The 22275-nt window shown below is 37.1% G+C and overlaps 2 protein-coding genes across 2 annotated transcripts in view; one reads left to right on the plus strand and one right to left on the minus strand.

Annotated features, from left to right (window-relative positions):
- Positions 1 to 13724, minus strand: part of DZIP3 (DAZ interacting zinc finger protein 3) — a 141444-nt gene extending 127720 nt beyond the window's left edge. The window contains exon 1 of the mRNA XM_081086553.1: positions 13131 to 13724. The gene's annotated coding sequence lies outside the window, so the exon portion shown is untranslated. The remainder of the gene's footprint in view (positions 1 to 13130) is intronic.
- Positions 13725 to 13882: 158 nt separating this feature from the next.
- Positions 13883 to 22275, plus strand: part of CIP2A (cellular inhibitor of PP2A) — a gene marked incomplete at its 5' end in the record, with an annotated part of 46190 nt that continues 37797 nt past the window's right edge. The window contains 4 exons of the mRNA XM_081088083.1: positions 13883 to 13984; positions 18311 to 18458; positions 20949 to 21061; positions 21889 to 21983. Coding sequence (XP_080944209.1) covers positions 13883 to 13984; positions 18311 to 18458; positions 20949 to 21061; positions 21889 to 21983 — 458 coding nt within the window. The remainder of the gene's footprint in view (positions 13985 to 18310; positions 18459 to 20948; positions 21062 to 21888; positions 21984 to 22275) is intronic.

Here is a 22275-nt window from a genome sequence, read left to right on the forward strand (position 1 = left end):
TTTCTTTATCGTTTGCAACAGTATGGGTGGACCTGGAAAGCATTCTGCTAAGCAAAATAAGCCAGTTGGAGAAAGTTAAATATCACATGATCTCACTCATTTGTGGAATACAATGAACAATATAAACTGATGAAAAAAATAGATCGAGACATAGAAGCAAGGAAGAGACCATCAAACCTCAGAGAGAAGGCAGGGGAGGGTGGGGAGATGAGGTAAGAGATCAACCAAAGGACTTGTAGCCATGCGTATGAGCATAACCAATGGACACAGACAATAGGGGGGTGGGGGCATGTGCTGAGGGGTGGGAGTGGGTGGAAAGAGGTCAATGGTAGAAAAAGGAGATATATGTAAAACTTTCAACAATAAAGAATTATCAAAAAAATAAAGTGTTAATTCCACTTTCAAAAAAAAATCTCATTAGTAGAATTCTTAGGTGAAAAAAACAAATATTTTAAGCCTCTGTATACTGTTAAATGGCTTCTGAAAAGGTTTATACTTATTTCCCACAAGTATACAAGTTCATGTTTAACACAATCATGATAGCACTAATTGTTTTATTTTTCTTTTAGTCTAAAAACAACAAGTAGCCCCTTTATCCTAAAGTCTTATGATAGTACTGGTGGCCCTATGCATGGTTTCATGCACACTGAAAGGAAAATAATTAGAAGAAATATTGTAATATTGCTATTTGCCCTTTCTCCCTTAGCAGCTGGGAAGCGGGCGGCAGCCCTGCGCCCCACCACCAATGCTGGTTGTGGTCACTGTCTGCGGGGTGATCCGCTTGCACCCACCTTGGCCTGGCACCGCCTGCTCACCTGCTCCACCACTGGGGCTGGCAGTGCCTCCACTGCTGCCCGTGTTGCATCGCTGATGCCTGCCACGTTCCTCCCCACCCCCTGGTGCTCAGCACACGTCATAGTGACCGGTCAAACTCCCAGTCTCCTGGTAGAACTCCCGGTCAACCATCCGCCTGCCCACCCAAGGGGACAATTTGTGTATTAGGCTTTTACTATATAGGATACCTCCATAAGATAAGAAAGGTGATATAAAGAACTCTTGCATACTCTCTGGTTCAAATATCAATGCAAGTTGTAGATGGTTCTTGAAAGAAAGAAAAAAACTCTGAGGCAACACAAATGAAAACAAAAAGTGGGATAATATAGAATAGTATCATTAGCATATATTTTTATTCATATAGCTCTCTATTTAACTATCCCAAGACCAACGCTTCTCTTTTACTGGAAGTTCAAGCCACCAGACTTCATTGTCCTCTGCTAGGCTGACTTGCCTTTCTGACCCCACTGTACATAAGCCCAGGAACTGTTAGAGCAAATATATATAAAACTATTTCTCAGTGCTTTGGGCAAAGTAAAAAATAACGAGGAAAAAAAGAATATGGCAGCAGTAGCACAAAGGAAACAGACCTAGAATGCCTTGGGTTTGCTACCAAGCACAATACTGGGTAAAGTTTCTTATCTGTTACCTCTGGACTGCTTATTTATCTCAGTAATTGGGTGGCTAGTTTCTCTAAAAGTATATTTAATATGCACCCATAAATTAGATCAGTAGAGCTTTTGGAGATCCATTATTAAAAAGCAATTCAGCACAGGTAATTCCCAAATCAAGAAAACATACTCCACAAAATGATTTGTAAGTCACCTATTAAGAATTCAGATTGTATTTACTCAAAGAAATATATTTTATCTGATGTCCAGTCTCTCCAAAAGCCAGAAAAAGACAACACAAAGGCAAGAAGGAACTGTAGGACCTGAACCATCCTAAACCTTGAGATCTGAGTATCCTGTCCCTCATGAGCTTAAAAGGGAGAGGACAACTCAAATTCTTGGTCTAAAGCAGCGGTAGCCAACCTTTTGGACCTCACAGACCACCAGAAGTCTGCAGACCACTGGTTGGAGACCGCTGCTCCACAGGTTTCCTTAAACCAGTGGTCACCAACCTTTCGGACCTCACAGACCACCGGTTGGTGACCAGTGGTCTAAAGGCTAAAAGAAGATCTGAAGGGATCATCTGCAAAGTAAGTATCCCTAATTATAATACTACCTATATTCTGTATTTGACTCACACCAACTCTAAGTTACACAGAAAAGTCTTAAGACAAAGGTAATTTAATGTTAGCTGATACTTCTTAATCAAAACACAAATGCAAAGATTCACACACATGCTGACTTCTATCTAAATGTCCTCACTTAAAACAGCTTTCTAACACCTCTTAGTTTCTTGCCCATCCCTAACAAAACACTTCTTGATGTCAGTATTATAACTTACCTATTCAGAATCTAGTTCTCCTATGTCTTCTTATTTTAAAACCTGAGTAAGCAAGTCACATGCTTATTTAAATTTGCATTATGTTCAAATACCAGTGAAAGATACAACCTAAAGCTAATGATGAAGCAGAGAGAGGTTGGATAAAACTTATTCTTTCACACTAAATCAGATCTGCTTCATCTCTTCAATACAGCTGTATAGAAAAGGACATGACTTTGAGAATTTTAGGACTGTACTCAAACTTGTCTTTCTTTTACGGCTTCTATAACCTCCTTCGATATTCTAATTAAAAGTAACAGGCATTATTTCATACCTGCTATAGAAAACAGCATACAAAATAAGCCTTTTCTAGACAATCCCTTCATTTCCAGAATTTAAATGCTCAGACATGAGCATCTCCCCCCTTTGATAAGCTTCCCTTCAGTCAGTTGCTATTTATACAGACAACAGGAAGACTAAAAAGAAAAGACGCAAATCCTCTGGCAACAAGGTAGAGATGATGGAAGTCTTCTGCTAAACTATTCGGTATTTAGCTTGAAAAATAAAAGGGTGTAAAATTAATCCATCAGAAGACATTTGGATACTGAATTAAGTTTTTAAAAAGGCTAATGGCTTTCTTTCAGCCTGCTTAAAAATACAACCTGAGATGACTATGATGAAAGGTTTTCCAGGAGAGACCGACCATCAGTCTCATCCTTTCCCTGGAGGTGAGGGGAAATGTGTGGCAAACCCTACCAGCAACAGCAGCATTTTATTGCCTCTGTTGGGAAGGAAAGCCTACGTGCCTAGCAACAGAAAGGAAGTAGCCAGCCTAAAACATTACCACTGTTTCTAAAATAATCCAAAGGTTTCTAACAGTCTAGATGCTCAAGGAAACCTTTAACTCAGGGTTAACATGGGTGGAAGGGTAAATCTGTTTTTCCCTGGTATATTAATTTCAATAGACTTTTCCTATCAGCAGGAAACTAAAAACGAAGTCTGCCTTCCTGGAACTGAGGAACTGCTCTTCTGCTGGAACCATTCAGATTTTGGCTGGTGGACCACAGGGCAAGCTAAAGCTCATTGTCAATTTACAGCATATCTTTATCCACCAAACAAAATTATTTTATTTGCAGGCTGTTTGAAAAATAAGGCATTATCATCCATATCTTGATAATAGTAAAATACCTTTTTTACTGCTCTGAGTTTCCAGCTTCCACTTTTCCTCATATCTACTAAAATTATAATAAAGTTGTTTTTTATTGTAAAGGGTTATTTTTTTCTCAACTTTTAAAGCGGTATTATTCATATCAAAGTAGGCATAGGACTTGTTTATAACTTTTAATCATTCATCTAAACATGTACCTTGAGGACTCCTATAACCTCCCTAAATTGTATATAAGCACATTGTTTTTAAATCCCCCGACCAATTTACAGGTTCTGATTGGCCAACAAGTTTATATTTTAATGTGTGGGAAGATGTCCCATGAATTTGTTACCCTTGACTGCTCTGGCACTTACAGATTATACAGTGCCAAGTAAAAGAGTTGATTTTAATGTAAAAAGAAACAAAAATAGGAAAAAACAACAATTTGCTTTTCTCAATGCTATTAGCTTGAAAACAAAATAAGACACTTGCTATTTTGCAGGACAGGAGTTTAGTTATTGAGAACTTTTCTTACGCTCAATAAAATCAGTTTTTCTCTTTCTTGACACTACTGACATTTTGGGCTGGATAAATCTTTGTTATGGGAAGCTGTCCTATACGTATGCATGTTATGTATGTATGTAAAATCCTCACTCAATGGTATTTTTCCACTGATTTTTAGAGAAAGTAGAAAAGAGAGGGAAAGACAGAGAGACATATTGATGTGAGAGAAACACATCGATTGGTTACCTCCTGCATGAGCCCTGACCAGGGCCTGGCCCAGGAAGGAGCCTGCAAAGAAGGTGAAGTGCCCTTAATGCGAATGGAACTTCGGATGCAGGCCGACACTCTATCTGCTGGCTAGGGCGTTTTTATTTATTTTCCAATTGACTTTAGAGAGAGGAAGGGGAAGAGGGGAGAAGGGAGAGAGAGAGAGGAGAGGGAGAGAGAGAGAGAGAGAGAGAGAGAGAGGGGCTATCTCCAGAACTCACCCCAACCGGGATCACTCCCACAACCAGGGCAAGTGCCAGGAATCAAACCCACCACCTTTTGGTGTATGGGACTTACCTCCAACCAGCTGAGCCATGCTGGCAAGGGCTGTCCTACACAGTTTTAGAATGTTGAGCAGCATCCCTGGCCTCTACCCAGTAGATGCCAGTAGCAACTCCCCCACTTCTCAGTCCCATTGTGGCAACCAAAAATGTCTCTAAACATTGCCAAATGTGCCCTGGGGGATAAAACTGCCCCCAGTTGAGAACTACCTAACTAAATAAATGAGTTAAAATGAAAAGGCTAATTAAATGAACATATGTATATATATATATATGTGTGTGTGTATATATATATGTTTATATATAACACATTGTTCTAAGGAAGAAAAATAAGGCCATCCTTATATTACATAGCATATTCAAACAATAAATCACCTGTCTACAAGAAAGATAAATGACATAAAATATCTCATTTACATTCCCATCAATGCCAAAAATAAATTGAGAGGTTGTATAACTTTGGTAGTTACAAGCATAGAAACATTGGAATCAGTCTGAAAGGGTATATAAGCCTGCTTTGACACACAATAGCTGTGCAACCTTCTGTAAATTAACCTCTGTGCCTCAGTTTCCTCATCTGAAACATGGGGATTAACATACTTGTTTCATAGAGTTGTCATGAACAGTAGGTGTTTAAAACATGTAAGAACAGAACCTAGACACAGAACCTAGAGACAGAAGAACTTCGCTGGAGAGAACATGGCAAAAGATCCTGGACAGAAACTGGCCACAGAACCTAGAGACTGAACATGGCAAAAGATCCTGGACAGAAACTGGCAACAGAACCTAGAGACAGAACCTAGCGAGAGAGCCTGGCTGGAGAACCTAGAGACAGAACCTGGCTACAGAACCTGGATAGAACATGGCAAGAGAACCTGACTAGAACCTGGTGACTCAACCTGGCTGAAGAACCTAGAGACAGAACCTGGCTACAGAACCTGGATAGAACATGGCAAGAGAACCTGACTAGAACCTGGTGACAGAACCTGGCTGGAGAACCTAGAGAGGGAACATGGCTACAGAACCTCGCTGGAGAACCTAGTGAGGGAACATGGCTACAGAACCTGGCTGGAGAACCTGGAGAACGTAGCAAGAGAACATAGACACAGAACCTGGCTGGAGAGCCTAACCAGAACTTCGCTGGAGATCCTGACCAGAACTTGGCTAGAGATCCTCGCTAGGCTGCTGATCAACTGAATGCTGTCTCCGTGTCATTCCTTCTTCGCCGACTCCGTCCACACCTTTGGGGACCCCTGGACCTGCTGGGTTTGGACCCCAGCACTAAGAGAAATATATTATGAGGGCTAGTAAATGATAAATAATAATAATAATAATAATAATAATAATAATAAGCTTTTCCTTTATAATATTATTAGAAAATATCCTTTTCCTAGGGAGTCAAATGAGGGTAACTAGAAACACAGTGCCCCACCTTTTGTTAAAAAGTATATCTTTCATCAGGAGTATTTTTCTTTCTTTCAGTGATCAACTTGCTTTACATTTGGGGAAAGAAACAAAGATTTTTTTAAGGATTATATTTCTTTATTTTTTTTTATTTATTACTTTTGGAGAAAGAGGAAGAGAGAAAGAGAAACATCAATTTGTTGTTTCACGTATTTACGCATTCATTGGTTGATTCTTGTATGCGCCCTGACCGGAGATTGAACCCACAACCTTGGCATATCTGAACAATGCTCTTACCAATTGAGCTATCCAGCTAGGGCTTTGAAGGATCATATTTGAGATGACATGACATTCAAGTTCTGTGTATGAGTTAAGTTTTTTTCATTTCCACCCTGCCCAGGTGGCTTAGTTGGTTGGACCCATGTCCAAAAGGTGTGGGTTCGATTCCAGGTCAGGGTACTTAACTAAATTGTGCGTTCAATCCCCAATCAGGGTGTGTATGGGAGGCAGCCATTTGATATTTCTCTCTCACATCAATGTTTCTCTCCCAAAACAATAACCATATCCTCAGGGGAGAATAAAAAAATTATTTCAGTAAAAAACAAACAAACAAACAAAAAAAAAACATGTAAGAGTACAGTTTCTAGCACACAGAAAGCACAACATGTGTTCCTATCCTCACCATCATCATCATTTAACTTTTTAAAGTTTTCAGCAAAATTAGTTCACTTTTCTTCCAATTATCTACATTGGATAAATAGTATTATACAGAAAGGAATGGTAATAATGATACTTAAGAATTAGGACAAAAACAGTTTTTCAAATATATCCCACATGGCACTAATGGCAGCTTAGTTTGCAAGTTTGGCACTTTGTATTTTCCATATCAGCACATATACATAAGCCATATTCTTTAAAATACATGATATGCCATTGTAAAATAAATCATATTTTTTACCATTACTGATAAATACTTAAATTGTCTCCATTTGTGTCTTGTTTTGGTGTGGATTTTGTTTTTGTTTGGCTATTACAAACAATGCAGCAATTAACAACCTTGAACCTACAACTTGCTAAAATTTTGATAGCTATTTTTAAAAGGTGGATTTATTAGGTCAGCATTGAATTAAATATACTCAAGAAGTTCATGGATCTATTAATAAGACAAAATTGGACACCATTAGTGATAGATATTTATGAAAAGAATTCAAAAATCTCCTTAAAGTTGATGTGATGTTTTGATGACATATGAGTAGTAACAACTTCAAGGCTTAAAAAAACACCAAACAAACAAAAAACAAAACAAAACAAATAAGACACTTTCTAGGAATAAGGCAAGGCATTTTGTGATGAGAGTCCCTTAAAACAAATATTTTAACTATTACTGATCAGATTATGTCTGCTAGAAAAGCAGCAACAGCCATTCATTATGGGTAGCTTTTAAAGTGCTAAAGCAGGTGTTCTGTGACTCTAGTACTCTGAAAGTCGTTATTTCTCATATGTTAGATAGGTTCAGATAAACAAAAATGGCTATCATATTAGACTCAAAGAATAACAAGCTGTACCATTATTTTGATATTAGCTGTGTTAAGAATGAACGAAATATATTGATCATTTGATTCTCTAATTTCTAGTTTCTTCCATTTTTGTATTTGTTTAACTTCTTGGCAAGGCTACAAAATGAATGTACCTAGACGAGTGACCAAAACATTATTTTACCCTAAATAAAAAAATATTTAGTTTAATCAAGCAAACTCCAGAATGGGTGAATGATGATCGGAAAATCTTTGCAAAATTATCAGAAACTAAATATATTTTCAAGCCCAAAAGATTAGGATATTCATTGTCCATCTCAGCTCTTGCCATTTAGCAAATATCACTGTTAGCACTACCTGGCAGCTTATTCCAGGAAACAAAAACCTTGCAATGTATACCCACTGCCCCCTCCTTATAAATTTGCCAAAATAGGAAACATCCTTGCCAAAATTAATATCTTGGCAGAAGCAGAGTTTTAATTCTTTTCATATCTATCCAGTCAATTCTTTTTGCAAGTACAAAGGCAAATCCAAAGGGTATATATTAATTTGTTTTGATTATTTGGAATGTACCTACAATTATGATGCATGGGTTAGGATTTACCTGAAAAAAAAATCCAGATATCAAACTGTCCATCAGTTTCAGGTTATGTACAGCTAGCACTGCCAAAACAACACTGTTCAAAAATGTAGCTAGGAACTGTTGAAAGGAGCATCTGTTACCCCAAGCAAATTCTCCAAAAGTGAAATATTTTCAGCAACTTAAAAATATTATGTTGTCATTACAGCTGTTAGACAAAAGGAAATAAGACAGGATGCTGAGACATGATACATGTAGGGATGATAATCAGACAGAGAATGGAGGATACCATATGTACTTAACTCCACCACCACCAATAACAAAGCACACTCTACCCAAATCCAACTTGATCCACCCATGTGAGAAAAGTACTGCCCCTTATTATCAAAGAAAGATGTATATTTGTATGAAGAGTTTAGATGAAAAGGTAGATCAAGTTTTTAGTTATAAAGAGTTTACATTCATATAAAATTAATGGGGAGGGGGGGCAGCCCTAGCCAGTATTGCTAAGTGGTTAGAGCATCAGCCCAGAAACAGAAGAGTTATGGGTTCAAGTCCTGGTCAAGGACATGTACCCAGCCCAGGTCAGGGTGCATGTGGGAGGCAACCAATTGAAGTGTCTCTTTCACATCAATGATTGTTTATTTCTCTCTCTTTTTCTCTCTCTCCCTCCTTCCCTTCCACTTTCTCTTAAAAATTAATGGAAAAAATACCCTCAGCTGATGATTAACCAAAAAATTAACAGGGTTCATTAACTTGATTTCACTGAAAATAAGATTAATTTTCAATAGCTCCTATTTGCTGGGCTCTGGGCTAATTTCTGTGTACATTGAATACACATCTAATCTTCACACAACTCTGAAAGATTAACATTACTGTACTAGAGGACCAATGCATGAAATTCATGCACTCGGGGGTCCCTCAGCCCAGCCTGAACCCTCGCAGTTCAGGATCCCTCAGGGGATGTCCCTCAGCCTGGCCTGCACCCTCTGGCAGCCTCGCCAGCAGGGTAGCCTGGGCCTCCCTTTGCAAGGCGATTGATCATGGTCGGTGATGGGGGGAAGCCTCAACCAATCGCATGGCACCCGCCTTGGCTGGCCTGGCCCCAGTACATGTCATAGCATGGTTGTCCAGACAGTCATTCAGCTGTTCAGCAGTTCAGTCGATTTGCATATTAAGCTTTTATTATTATAGTTTCCATTTTAAAAATTAAGAAACTAAAGCTTAGAAAGTTCAGATAGCTAATAAATCAATAAGACCAAAAATTCATGCCCAAGTTTCACCAACCACAAATTCCATATTCTTTCTACTATGCACCATTAAGTGAAATATTTTACTTTATATACGTTAGTGTACAATTCGGTATTGAACTAGGTAATAATCACTCAGAAATAACATTATTTACATGACTGCACTGGTCAGTAAATGATACTGTAAAGATAATCATGATGCCCAACCAGTATGGATCAGTGGTTGAGCGTTGAGCTATGAACCAGGAGGTCAGGTTTCAATTCCAGGTCAGGGCCTAGGTTGCAGGCTTCATCCCCAGTGTCGGGTGTGCAGGAGGCAGCCTGAGCAAGGATTCTCTCTCATCATTGATGTTTCTATCTCCCTCTCCCTTCCTCTCTAAAATCAATAAAAAAATATATTTTTAAAAAGATAATCATGCATCTTAATATTTCACAGTATACTATTCACATTAGTTTTTGCTAAGAGAATTTGTTCAACAATTCAGAAAATGCCAGATATTATATTTGGTACTGAAATGAATAATACCTGTCTAAATACTCTGTCAAAGCTGGAGATTTGGAAGAAGTCTCCAATTATTTTGATCACATTATCTTTAAAGCAATAAACCTGATAATACACTAAAATATATGGGCAGCAATTCACCTATCAATTATATGCAAGTACAACTATAATAATATAAAGAATGAAATTAAAGTAAGTAAAAATAAAAATTCTAATATTTGTTCCACAGCCCAATACATATTTTCACATATCTCGAGATGTGCACTCTACTTTGGGTACCACAGTCTTAGAAAACAGCTTCACATTTCAATTCAGGAAACAGATATCTACCCATTTCATGAAATTGATAATATCTATTTTCTGAAAGACCCGAAATGTAAAATTGAGACATATAAAGGACCTCTCTCTGCACAAAGTAGACCTTCAATATATATTAGTTATAATTAAAAATGATTACTGTACCTTAACATAAAAGTATGTCACCTTCACATTTACTACTTACAAAATTGGACTCAGAAACAATGGATAGTACTTGTGTTTAAACAAAATGACAACCTTCTGAAATTACATGTAAAAATGGCAGGGAAGCCCTAGCTGGTTTGGCTCAGTGGATAGTGTTGGCCTGTGGACTGAAGAGTCTCAGGCTCCATTCCGGTCAGGGGCACATGCCAGGTTGCAGTTACGGGCTTAATCCCCAGCAGGGGGCATGCAGGAGGCAGCCCATCAATGATTCTCTCTCATTATTGATGTTTCTATCTCTCTTTCCCTCTTCCCTCTTCTCTGAAATTAATAAAAATATATTAAAAAATAATAAAATAAAAATGGTAGGGAAAACATTTACCAAAAATATCCAACTCTTAACCTCGAGTTGATTTCTGTAAAATATATAGGAAAAAAATCAGAAAATTGTTTGAAAGTTAGAAAGATTATTTTATGGTTTGGCAAATCTTTTAGAGATTACCTGACTTTTAATACTTAACAGTTGGGAAAGGAAACAGGAAGAATAATTGTAAAGGAAGAATACGTTTGGTTTATATAGGTTTTCTGGCTTTGTGATGAAGATAAACATTTCTGAAAAATGAGAAGTGGCATTAATTGTACAGATTCTGTTTTCTGGATCAGCATAAAGGATAAAATTAATTTAATATTAGTATTTGATTTGTTTTAGCCATAGTGGGGACATGGTATCCAAATGACCCCACTCTTAGACCTCTTGCCAATTATACCACTGACTTTCTTAGCCTTTAATCTTTAAAACCTGGGCCAATGAGACTTTTGTTCTACCTATTTATGCCTACTGAATAATCTAGTTTTATATTTAGTCTCATGTCCCTGCTAAAATACAAGCCCTACAAAGTCAGGAAAAAACTTTTTTTAATCCCTGTTTTATCCCTAGTGCCTAGAACATCTGGCACAGTTAAACACTCAATATTGATTTAAAGAATGAAGCCTCATATCTTTCTGCACACCGCAAGGCCTCTGAAAGCAGAAGTAAGGGATGAGCTTGTATGTAGATTACTGCTTTCTCTGCCAAGCTCAAGTCCTCCGTTAGAAGTCAAGAGCAGCCTAGATACTACAAGACTGATCCCTGCAGACAACCATTGGGTCAAGATAGGGTCTCTGTTTTTCTCTATGTTATATGAATGGAATTACTAAAAAGTAAAATTTGTGGTTTTGAAAATAAAACAAAACAAGAATAAAGTCAAAGTTGATTATTGAAATACTGAATAAAATAGACGAATGGCTGTAAAGTCCTACTAAGAAAAGAGAGAAATAACATTAGGATGAAAAGGAAATTTAAAACTACAACTAGGTACTGAGAATTATTGGAATACTGATACAAGTTTATATCAATAACTTTTTAATCTAGATAAAGGAGTTGGTATGCTAAAAATTTCCAATTTCCAAAATCAACTCAAGAAAAAATAGAATATTATGAAATCAATAACCCTATTACAAATGCAAATATTTTTCAAAGATCGACCACTAAATAAGCTCTCAAGCTTAATTTTATAGGTCAGTTGTGTACAACTCACAAAGATCAGATGATTCCTATGTGATTCTCATTATTCCACAGCACAGGAAAAAAAATGATCAAAAACTTCCAATTAATTTTTCAAAAATAACATATAACCCAAATTCCAAGAGAGAATAAAGAAAAAATTATTTTTAATTCTCATGAACAGAGACATAAAATCTTGAATAAAATATTTACAGCACAGCAAACAGGTTTATTACTGTGCGATGAAAAATTATGACACCTTTCTCTTAAGTTTCTTCATCTGTTCTATTTTTTCCACTTCAATTTCCTTACTGTGTTTATTATACTATATTGTTTTTCATTTCCCTACCAGATTGTAATGCTTGGATTTTATTTACAGGATTTTTATTTTATTCACCGCATCTACTGCCTGGCATATATGCAGGCTCTATTTATTGAATGAACAGTCTTATGAAACAGGTATTCCTGTTAGCAAGATTTTACCTTATGAAGAGGCTGGAGCCATGAGAATCTGCCTATGGTCACTCAGTACAAGGGAGAGCTAGGATTTGTAAGCAGCGGATGTGACTCTACGCCACGTAACTACCGCAACGGCAAGGTGCCTCTCATTTATGTGGTGAATCACACAGGTACCATTTAGGCCAGCGGTTCTCAACCTGTGGGAAGCGACCCGAGCGACCCTTTCACAGGGGTCGCCTGAGACCATCCTGCACATCAGATATTTACATTACGATTCATCGCAGTAGCAACATGACAGTTATGAAGGAGCAATAAAAATAATTTTATGGTTGGGTCACAACATGAGGAACTGTATTTAAAGGGCCAGAAGGTTGAGAACCACTGATTTAGGCTGTTTCCCACATTGGACAGTTCCTTTCCAGCAGGGGGTACTTCATTACCTTTTCCCCTGACTGGCAATGTCTAGCTCTAGCCCATGTTACACACGCAATAATTATTGGCAAAATAAGTGAACGCATACATACATTGATTACCCAATCATTTTTACACGTATGCCTCAATTGGCTAGATTATTTAAGCTTTCAGAATTTTAAAATTGATTTTTAATATAAAGTTCCTGTCTTTAAACTGTAGTGATGCAAAAAAAAAAAAAATACTTTATTTGAATTGAGAAAAACATGGCTAAGTAGTTTAATTAAAGGATATGTATCCTATGCTACTATTTCCTCCGAAGTGGTTTTTAAAGCTTTATTCAGCGATAGCATCTATTAAGCAAAAAAACTCCAGAAACAGCTATTCGACTCATTTCATGATATACACATGCATAATATTAATGATCTTTGATCACAAACCGCAAACGACTGTGGCATTTCCACAGACACCGGGACTTAGAAAACAATCAATCATGCCAGGTAAAACAGACGGCTGCACTTACAAAAACTGACGCTAAGAACACCCCCGGAGCAACGCCTGGCCCAGGAGCCACTCGCAGGAAGCTTTCCCGAGTAAGTTTGACGACGACCCTAAAGACACGAGTAACTCGCCACAAAATCCCAACGGCCGTAGGTTTACAGTGAGGAACAAACATTCCTGGGCGGAAGGGGTGGGCATGTGAGAGATTTTAAAACGACACCCCTCCCAGGCCGCCTCGAAACCTAGAGCCCGGGTTTCTCGTCCTCAGAACTCCTCACCGTTTCTATTCTAGGGGGACGCGACCATTTCTCGGGCTGAGGCCAGTGCACAAAGGAAAAACGGGTCATCCAGAGCGAAGGCCGAGGAATCGAACGAAACTACGGCGCGCTGACCGACAAGGACCCCTGGCGTCCAACCGCCCCTTCACAGAGAGCCGCAATCGCACTTCTCGCGAGATTTCCAGTCTTAATGGGATCGCGAAGATGAAACCTCGCGGCTTTTCAGATAAAGTGTCCGACGGGACGGCGCCTAACCCACTTCACGGAATCTTCGAGAGCCTTGACCTTGCAGCCCCTATTTCCTGTACCTTCCATCCTCTTCTCTCCCACCCCCTCCCACTTTTCAGTCCTAGGGACTTCCGGAGCTAGACCGGAACCGGAAGTTTCTGGACGCGAGGGGGTGGGGCCGAAAAAAATCAAAAAAAGCGCGGTGAAAACTGGAAACCCAAACTGGCCGGGTGGTGGTGACTCCCTGGCGGTCCCGTGGCGGCTCCTGATGGACTCCACCGCCTGCTTGAAGTCCCTGCTCCTGACCATCAGTCAGTATAAAGCCGTTAAGTCGGAGGCGAACGCGACCCAGCTTTTGCGGCACTTGGAGGTGAGGGGCTCCAGCGGCGAGGGCGAGGTGGGCTTCCGCGTAGTAACATTTAGTGCGCGGTGTAGCCAGGGGGTAGCGGCCCCAGTTTAGGAAGGGAAGGGCTGCCTCTCCCGTCCGCAGCTGTCTGGTGTTGGTAAAGAAGGCGAGGGAGGGTCAGCCTCGAGTCCCACCCTCCGCTGCCCCGCCCCCAGGCCTCCGGGTTCCTTCAGCTGCCTCGGGAGCGAGTAGTGGCTGCGAAAGTCCCAGGACCAAAGGTTGGGGATTTAGGCTGTGTTGGGGGTTGGTGGAGGAGAGAGCTCAAGCCTGTACCTTTTCCCTTTTTAAAAAAACAAATTAAATGTTTGTTGTTGAACGTATTCCATATGTTCCCCTTTTTCTTTTGGTTTTTCCATCGTAACAGTCCTGACAATATCCAGTAATTCTCGGGAGTGACGGTGATGGGGCGTGATGAATAAAACTTGTTTTATCCCTTGTCCCTTAAGCGGTTTACAATCTAAACCTGTTCCTTACTGCTTTTATTTTAACTCATGTTGAACTCGAGCTTGAAAAATATTACTTCAACTTTCCTCTGGATTAAGAAGCAATTTCACTTACTAATAATCTTAATCTTTTTTTCTTTCCCAAAACAGATAGCTCACAATTTTTCAATCCTAAAATACTGAATTGCTTTCATTTTTGTCTATTAGTTCCCACTGATTTGTGTCTAGAGTACTTATTCTATAACTTTCTTTTGCTCTTAATCTGCTGTCATTTATTATGCATTAATGGGATTCCAACTAACATTGACCTCAGTTTTAGTAAAAAATAGTTAAGCTCAATCAAATCTTATTTTAATTCTCTCTGTCACTGCTTCTGTTAACATAAAATTGAACATCATTTTAAAATAGATTCTATTTGTTATATTAACCCTGTGATAAAAGCTTAAATTACCAAAGATTAGCAAACTGACAAAGAGAAGACTATTGTTAATGGTACAGTAACGTCAGGTTTTGGTGCAACGGGAGTGCATTAAATGTGTCTTCATTCCCAAGTTTCATTGGTGCTCTCCTTACTACTTCAGGTGCCCATCTCCTAAGTACATTATTTTTTTCATTCAGTACATCAACAAATTTCTGCAAACCTAATAATGATGAAGGTGTTAGCTGTTAAATGCTAATACGTTACTTCTCAATTAGGATAGAACAGTGTGCTAAGTAGATCCACAAAGCCACAAAATAAGCAGGGTTGTTAGTTTAATTTTAAGATAAAGGAATTAACTATTTTAAATATCCATTGGAAACATTACCTGTCTTTGAGAATAAACAGGTATGCTGTGAATCTAAGCACCATGTTATGGTGAATTGAAGGAGACTTTAAAGAAATATGAGGCTTAAGGACTTGACACTAGACTTTCAAGGGATTTATTGAAAGTCTTGTACTGTTTAGAGAACTAACATATATTTAGTGTATAATGTGCAATAATCTTAACTAAAGAAATAGCTTCATAATTTTTTTAATGTTTTTATTGATTTCAGAGAGGGAGGGAGAGGGAGAGAGTTAGAAACATCAGTGATGAGAGAAAATCATTGATTGGCCACCTCCCGCACTCCCCCCACCTGGGAACAAGCCCACAACCCAGGCAAATGCCCTGACCACAAATTGAACCTCAACCTCCTGGTTCATGGGTCTATACTCAACCATTGAGCCACATTGGCCGAGCCAGAGTTTTGTGTATTTTTTTAATATATGTGTATGCTCAAGTAGCTACCATCTGTATCATAATATCAAATATTTCTAATGTGTTTTTTTTCAATTGTCCCCTCATAAAATTCAGATAACTGAATTTATACAATACATACTTTTGTATCTGACTTCTTTCACTCAGTATAATCTAAAATTCATTAATGTTGCACACTTTACTCTTTTTGATTACTTTATAGAATTCCATTTTGTAAATTCACCAGTTTATTTATATTCTGTTGATGGGCATTTGGGTTGTTCCCAGTTCTGGGTAGAATTTGAAAAATGTGTTGTACTTTCATACTTTCTTTGTTGATATGTGCATTCATATCTTTTATATACCTAGAAGTGGAATTGTTAGGTTTCACAGCTATGTTCCATTTCAGGTGAAATTGCCAAGCAATTTTTCACAGTGTTATGCCATTTTACCCTCGCACCAGCAATATGTGAAAATTGCCATCCTTCATCCAGAGCAATTCTTGGTGTTTTCAGATTTTTAAATTTTGACCATTTTCGTGATATTAAGGGTTACTATCTTTGTGCAGATCTCATGAAAGAAGCACCTGAAGATACAAAGAGAGATTGTTATTCTGTGAAAGGAGATTGACTATTCATTCTGCTGTTCTGCTGCACTTCTGCTAATTTTTCTTTATAGTCCAGGCAGAACCTGAGATTTGAATTATTTTTTGATTGGGAGAGCTGAACTGGTCCCAATCTTTGTGGTTTTTCATAGCACTAATCTTATGTAATGATTATGAGCATTGATTCAGGAACAATGAATCCCAATTAAGCTACTGTAGATTGTGCTTCAGTTTACTCATCTGTAATAATTAGCTGTAAATTGCAGATTATTATGAATATGAAAAGAATTAGCATACACAATGTACCTAGGCCAGAGCAAGTGCTAAAGTATTAGTTATTAAAGTAAATTGTATTTACATAAAATATCCTATGTGTATAAATAAAGAAAATTTATAAAGCATTTTTAAAATTTACCTTGCAATGAATAATTATTACATGTTAGAATACATGTGTTATTTTAACCCAGGTCCAGTCCTGAGGGAAACTATATTTAAAGCAGAAAATGTCTTCATCTTCTAAAGGGCCAGCTTTATAATAGGCAAAAGGACAGTGCTCAGAAGGTTCCTTATCACAAAATATCTTCTATCAGTATCTCACTTCACCTTTGGACCATTTTTCAATCTTACAGACTTTTACTTTAATGTTAAAACATATAACCCACAGGAAAAGATATTCTGAAGCTCCCTTATCAGCAAAGCTTTAGAAGAAAGCTTTGACATCTTGGTGAGGGAATAAAGGGACACAGAAAGATTAGGGGGATGCTTAAACAACCTTCTGAGACTTGATCTTTTATTTATTTTTTTAAATTTAAATCCAAAGTATTACATATGTCACTTTTTCCACCCATTGACCTCTCCCCGGCTGCTCCCACCCACCAGCACATGCCCCCACCCCCTTATTGTCTGTGTCCATTGGTTATGCTTATATGCATGCATACAAGTCCTTTGGTTGATCTCTTACCTCCCACCCTCCCACCGTCCCCTACCTTCCCTCTGAGGTTTGAGGGTCTGTTTGATGCTTCTACATTTCTGGATCTATTTTTGTTCATCAGTTTATGTTAATTTTATTCCACAAATGAGTGAGATTATATGCTATTTATCTTTCTCTGACTAGCTTATTTCACTTAACATGATGCTTTCCAAGTGAGACTTGATCTTTTAAAAATAAAAACATTTAGAACAAATTTACTCTAATTCTAAAGTAACTAATTGTTTTTCCATTTACATAGAAAAGATATGTTTATTAGTGAATAACATTCAAAAAGCATTTTGAAAATACATGTTGTTTGACAACTATTTTGAGCCTTCAATCCCAGCTTTATCTTTTCGAGGGTGTAGGGTGAGATGGTAAGAGAGGAGTAAAAAGTAGAATATCCAAAGATAAAATTTGTCTATGCCTGACCTGGCTACTTAAAAAAATTGTTTTTTTAAATTCCTCTTTGGTAATGAAGGCATCATGGAGTATTCAGTGTAGTAGGGAGGATAAATATTGCTAGGTCATTAAAAGTTTACAAGTTTATGAAATAAAAGTATAATGTACTGTAGGATAGAGTAATAGGCAAGCCTAATGTAGTTGATAGAAGAGGGTTAGAAAAAGTACCTGGAGGAAACGAAGCTGAAACCCAAATGATTACATTAGCCAGTGAGAGAAGGGATAGGTAATTCATCTGCTCAGCAGAGGTATCAGCATGTATGAATTTTCAAAATTGGGGGAGTGGCAGTGGCATTTTGGAAGAACTGAGTTTTTATTTGAAACAGGAAAGAGATGAAAACTGCCAGTTATTAAAATATATTTTTTATTGATTTTTAGAGAGAGAGAGAGAGAGAGAGAGAGAGAGAGGGAGAGAAACATCTATCAGGTGCCGTCTGCACAACCCCTAACCGATTGAGCCCGAAATCTGGGCATGTGCCCTAACTAGGAATATAACCTGCAACCTTTCGGTGCATAGAACAACGTCCAACCAACTGAGCCACACCTGCGAGGGTGCCAGTTTTTAACTAACACATTTTCATTACTATTTTATAGGTAATTTCTGGACAGAAGCTCACACGATTATTTACGTCAAATCAAATATTACCAAGTGAATGCTTGAGTTGCCTTGTAGAGCTACTTGAAGACCCAAACATAAATGCACCACTGATCTTCAGTATCATCAGTTTGTTATCTCAATTAGGTAATTTAATTTCTCTTTTTAAGTTTTTAGAAGATTTTTGAATGTAATAGCTTTTAAAGGGCAGATTTAGTTATAGAATAGTTAGGAGAATGATTCACATTCCAAAAATTTCTTCATTGCAGGACCTTACAGAACTATTTGCTTTGTGGATCTCTTGAAAGGGGACTATTGTATGCAACCTTTCTTAAAATTATTGGAACGAAGAATCTCAAACATATTAGGTTCAGTGGTCTACAGATAAGAACACACTTTCCTAAATGCTGACCTACCTACTTTTGAATTTAAAAAAAAAAAACCCTACATTTACGTAATGCCAGTATTAAATACACAAGTCAGAATAGTTATAGCTAATGATTAAATAAATCATCCTTTTTTTATAGACCACACTGAACTTGGAACTAAGGGTAAAAAAATGTAGGTGTCGCTTTTTCTATTTTTTCCTACCTTAAGCTTTAGTTTTTAAATGTTCACTTATTAGTTACCTTTTTTATTGATTTGTGTTTGGAGGTATAGTGGAGATATTTTTTGTGTGACTATAAAATTAATACATACTATTAAAAAAACAACAACAGTGAACCAGAAGGATCAGCCCTGCCAGCCGGCGTGGCTCAGTGGTTGATCGTCGACCTATGAACCAGGAGATCACAGTTCAATTCCCAGCCAATATTTGCTCAAATATGCCCGGGTTGCAGCCTCAGTCTCCAGTGTGGGGTGTGCAGGAGATAGCCGATCAATGATTCTCATGATTGATGTTTCTGTCTCTCTCTGCCTTCCTCTCTCAAATCAATTAAAAAAGAAAAATAGAACTTTCTTGGTGAAAATGCTCTCTATCTGTTGTCCAGTATAGTACCTGTAAGCCACATAGGACTATTGAGCATTTGAAGTGTGAGTACTAGACTAAGGAACCTAATCTTTTAATTAATGTATATTTAAATAGCCATGTGTGGCTAGTCCCTACCAAATTAGATAGCATAGATCAGTGGTTCTCAATCTTCCTAATGCCGCGACCTTTAATACAGTTCCTCATGTTGTGGTGACCCCCAACCATGAAATTATTTTCGTTGCTACTTCATAACTGTAATTTTGCTACTGTTATGAATCGTAATGTAAATATCTGATATGCAGGATGTATTTTCACTGTTACAAATTAAACATAATTAAAACATAGTGATTAATCACAAAAACAATATGTAATTATGTATGTGTTTTCTGATGGTCTTAGGCGACCACTGTGAAAGGGTCATTCGACCCCAAAGGGGTCACGACCCACAGGTTGAGAACCGCTGGCATAGATATAGAGAGTAAAACAAAATTAGTCTTTATTCTTCACCACCACCTTCCTCATCATTTCCACTTTGGAGAAGATATTGAAGATCTTTCTTAATGGTTTGATATGTGTTTTTCCAGATCTTATTCTATATTATAACAAATGATTATAGATTAAAACATTAACAAATAATTTTATTTATTTTTAACAAAAATGGTGTTGCAGAGTAATGCTTGTTTTCTTTTGTACTTGCTATATTTTAGATGTCTTTCCATAATGCTTTCTTTTTAATAGCTACCTTGTACCACATTGTAGAGTACTATAATTTATTTATTCAACCACTCCACTAAGGATGTGTACTCATGTATGTTCTTTTTTGTGTTTTTTTTTTTGCTGTTAGAATCAATACATTTTTCTGTATTTTTGCTCAAATTTTACTGAGTATTTGTTCAATAAATTCTCAGTAGAATATTCAGACATTGTTCAATTTAACAGTTTTTATTACATTGCTTTCCAAAAAGGCTATGCTAATTCCAACATCTACCAACCATTTATATGAGACTGGCAGTCACTTTCAATGTTTAAATATGTTAAAGAGATGATCTTAATATTTGCTTTTTAAATTTTTATTTATTTTTTAGTTAATAGACTTCATTTTTAGAGCAGTTTTAGATTATAGAAGCATTGAAATAATTTTAACAGCAAAATTTCTACAAGCAGGTGCTTTCCTTGAGATTAATTTAGCTTACGCCCTAGCCGGTTTGGCTCAGTGGATAGAGCATCGGCCTGCCGACTGAAGGGTCCCAGGTTCGATTCCGGCCAAGGGCACATGCCCAGGTTGCGGGCTCGATCCCCAGTCGGGGGCATGCAGGAGGCAGCCAATCAATGATTCTCTCTCATCATTGATGTTTCTATCTCTCTCTCCCTCTTCCTTCCTCCCTGAAATCAATAAAGAAATATATTTAAAAAAAAAAATTTAGCTTACATAGAGAAATCATTTGTTTATTGGCAAAAACGGAAAAGCTAATACTCCCTTCTCATTTCCAGCTCATACAATTTCTGTGACTAAACTTCTGCATTGGAAAGTATTTGTATGTAAAATAGTCATATCATATTTGATGTTTTTATATAATGGTAAATTTGATATAGAAATTAAAATTTTAACTTTCATCTGTGAAGACCATATGTAAAATCGATAATGTTTTGTGCACGTTAATTTACAGCTGCAGACAATGAAACCAGAGACTATCTTCAGAATACATATAACCTGAATAATGTGTTGGCAGGAGTGGTATGTCGGAGCAGCACTTGCCACAGTGATTCGGTGTTTTTGCAGGTATACATACCCACACAGTACTTTTCACTTCGTACTTATTTTTCCTTATTTCCAGGATCAAAATCGATAGTATCTGTTAGTAACTGCTAGCTTATAGAGTATATGCTGGAATGATTAGGCACATTCTTGCCATTAATAAATTTAAGAACTAGTTGATCACACATGTACTACTATTTAAAAGTTGTGGTGAAGGGAAGCTTATTCACATTAGCACTATTCCTAAAAAAAATTTACATTATAACTTATTTGACAGACTTATAAACACAGATGTCAGCATTTAGACCGTTATTTACATTAAAATTATAATTTGAGTTGGCATCTAGTGTCATTGTTGAGGAAACATTCTACAAAAATTGAAGCTATAGATTTGGTCTTATTTAGCATAGACTCAGAGCTCTTATACCCATAATATTTTATTGAACCTAAAATGCAATTGTAAAAAAGAAAAGTGTTGCCAATTAAACGTACATGAAATTCTAAAGATGGCAAATGTGAAAAAAATATATATCAGAATTGATGGAATATGTATGTTTCAACCTACATATACTTTTAAGATGATAAAGTAAACCAAGTTGATGAAAAGATGCTTTGTTTAAAATAGGGTGTATAGGAATGTGTGAATCAGGAGATGAATCCTAAGGTTCTTGGTAGTCTTATTACTTAGTGTTAAAAAAAAGAGAGAGAACCATTTTAAGAAATGGAAACATTCTTGTTCTAAATTCTGCCTCCTAAAATGGTGACATGTTCAGAATATGCACAGAACTCTAGTTTGTGAGCATGCAGTATGTTTTGTGTGTTTATATTCATTACTGTTTTTTAATTCTCAGTGCATTCAACTTCTGCAGAAGTTAACATATAACATCAAAATTTTCCATTCTGGTGCAAATATAGATGACTTAATTATATTCCTGATAGATCATATGTGAGTATGCAACCAAACATGTAACCAAATAATGTACTGGTTTATTTTTAAACTAAAACCATGTATTAGTTCAATTTTTCTTAGATAAATTTTTCTATCGTCTTTAAACTGAGACTGATTTCATATCTACTCCTCTTGGATAATTTTAAGAATCAAATGATATAAAGCAGCTTTAATATTTATAACAAAAACTTATGAAATGACTTTATTTGAAAAGAAAGAAATTATTGACCCTGAAAGTTGTGTTTATATGTAATCTTCTTGATAGGAAAATATACTGATGAGATAGCAT

The sequence above is a fragment of the Myotis nattereri genome (assembly GCF_964212035.1).
Source record: "Myotis nattereri genome assembly, chromosome: 3".
Classification (NCBI taxonomy): domain Eukaryota; kingdom Metazoa; phylum Chordata; class Mammalia; order Chiroptera; family Vespertilionidae; genus Myotis; species Myotis nattereri.